The sequence below is a fragment of the Manacus vitellinus genome, unplaced genomic scaffold (assembly GCF_001715985.3).
Source record: "Manacus vitellinus isolate BGI_N305 unplaced genomic scaffold, ASM171598v3 scaffold_35_pilon, whole genome shotgun sequence".
NCBI lineage: Eukaryota > Metazoa > Chordata > Aves > Passeriformes > Pipridae > Manacus > Manacus vitellinus.
The window spans coordinates 4149888-4152423 of record NW_021940498.1 but is presented as its reverse complement, the minus strand read 5'-3'; the positions used below and the strand labels follow the sequence as shown (position 1 = coordinate 4152423).

The 2536-nt window shown below is 37.6% G+C and overlaps 1 protein-coding gene across 1 annotated transcript in view; it reads left to right on the top strand.

Moving 5' to 3' along the window:
* Positions 1 to 2248, top strand: part of PAXBP1 (PAX3 and PAX7 binding protein 1) — a 21405-nt gene extending 19157 nt beyond the window's left edge. Inside the window, exon 17 of the mRNA XM_018077077.2 lies at positions 739 to 2248. Within this exon, the coding sequence (XP_017932566.1) occupies positions 739 to 856 (118 nt within the window). The 3' untranslated portion in view covers positions 857 to 2248. The remainder of the gene's footprint in view (positions 1 to 738) is intronic.
* The last annotated feature ends 288 nt before the right edge of the window (positions 2249 to 2536 follow it).

Here is a 2536-nt window from a genome sequence, read left to right as displayed (position 1 = left end):
TGTCCCTGCCCGTGACAGGGGAGGTTGGAATGAGATGGTCCTTAAGGTCCCTTCCAACCCAAACCATTCCATGATTCTGCCAAATTTTGTAGCTCCTGCGTTTGGACTGTTTCGCTTGGTGAGCCTGTTGCTGATTCCTGCCTAATGGCTTCTAAATTCCAAACTGTCTGTCGTATACAGTGGAGAAGTTCTGACTTAATTTACACAACCAGCTAGATGAAGCTGCTTTGCCCTAGATCCAAGAGTCATTTTGCTTGAATCCAATAACCAGTTTAATGAAAAGTTTGGATTAGACACGTTACTGCTGGCCTGGAATGCTATGGGAACAGCAACAGCACAGGAATAAACAGTCTTCCAGTCTTGTTATAGTCCTGTGTATCAGTGCAATAATTTGGGTTTCAAGTTTAAATTTTTGAACTCTCTTTTTTGATAGGCTGTTTCTAGATTTGAAAGAACTTTTTTTACCAGGTGAAAAGATAACTTGGTAAAAGTCTGTAGTGGAAGAGAAACTTCCAGTTAGCCTTATTTTCATAGCGAGTTCTCATTTAATTTCTGTCTTCTGTCCTGCTTTTCCCCAGCATTTAACAAAGCTGTTGCCATTACCCTAATTAAGCAAATATAATAAATCTGCAGCAGGAATATTAACTATATGGCTTCCTAATGTAATCTTCTGTTGTAATATTAATCCATGTCATTGATGGTTCTGTTCCTGTATTGACTTCTCCTTCCTCCTTTTAGGGAGCACATCAAGCAGATCATAAAGCTTTTAGCAAGTATCCGAGCCCTGGATCATGCTGTTACAGTTGCAAATGATCACAACGTAAAAGAGTTAAAGATTTTAATAGAAGGAAAATAGACTTTTCCCACAACTCATTTTGAGCTTTAAAACCATTCCTGATGTGTAATTTATGTACATATGTAAAGTTTCTTAAACTGTAAAGTATTGATCTTTGTTTTAATACAAAGTGCATTCTTATATACAGCATCCTTAAAAATAAAAATCATTGACTTCATTGAAAACAAAAATGGAATCCCAAGATTGTCATCTTTCCAGAAACCAACTTTTCCTTCAAGTTTCTCAAAATCTTGTTTACAAAAATACTTTGTGCCCATGATCAGTAGTCATCTACTCCTGTTAATTGTTCCATGGTTAACTGGAATGTGTATAATATATTTTGTGTAATCCAATGTATGCACATATTTATACCACCATGTTGCTTTCACACTGGATATAGAGATGTTGTGCTGTTGCAATGAGCTTTTCATTTGCTAAAAATTACTTATTTTGACAATAAAATATGATCATCTTATTGGTCAAAAGGGCTGGTAAAACATTCAAATATGTGAAAATCATTTGAGCTGAAGAGTAGAGACACGTTCAAATGGAGCCTGACCTTTAAAAAGCAGCTGTGCTGCACTCCAAGTGGAGTAGCTAAAAAGTGATTTGCGTTCAGAATATGGAACTTTCTTTGAAAGGAAAATCCAAAGTCGCTGATGAATTATTTTAATGCAGGCAAACAATTAGAACTTGGGATCATTGTGCATGTGTAGATAGCAGCACTTTCTAAGCTCCAAACACCTGTCATTTTGGAGGAGTAATGGTTTACCCTGAACTCTGGACCCTCCTTTCTTTTCTAAGTTGCTTAAATCCACTGTTTGTGTCAGGATTTGGGGGTTTTGGTTTTGTGGTTTTTTTTGTTTTCTGTTTTTTGGGTTTGTTTTCTAATGTCGTCCATGGAACCTGTTTCTTCAGATTTGTGTGGCTAAAGAGGTTGAGCAAAATGAAGGTGAAAAAAACTTTGAAGTATTTATATTGTAGTAAATATTCAAATGTTACACTTTCCACTAAATACCACATAAGAATAGTCTTTCGAGAAAAGCCCAAACAGGGATCAAATTTAAATGTAAATAAAAAAGAAAACACTTTAAAAAAATCTGTTGATTTATATCAGAACACTAGTGACTTGATCTTTGGGTCCAAGGCAGGGGGACAGCTGTAATAGCCTTGGGTTAAGAGCTATTTCCACATGTGCCCTACTTTTTTGAGGGGAACTGTAGCAATTTGCGTAATGAGTAATATTTGTGCTCCTGTTGTGGCATAAATGAATTACAGTAAATACGAACCGTTTGTCACATGCACACTTCTTTGGACACTGGACAGTTGTTTTTCTGAACTGTTGGATTGATGGAGTACACTCAGAAGTACCTGCTTTTTAAAATTGTTTCAATAAACTCATCTGGTGGAGGAGCTGTTGCGGTGCAACTTGGTAAGCTTTTTTCCTTTAGGAAGGGGAGTAAAGGAAATTATATGGGTGCTGGCTGACTTTCAGTGTGTCAGACAGAAAAGCTGTTGGTGGTGCAGATAATAGTCCTTGCAGTGGAGGTAAAGGCCAGACAGAGCTTTCTGTCCTGGCACTTCTCGTGTGGGAGCAGTTCTTGCATATATTGTGTTCTGAAGGTGGTGGTTAAGTTTTGGAGGTGGGCTCCAGAAAGAGAAGGACTATTTTCCTTTGGGAAGGGCAGAACCCAGCCCAAG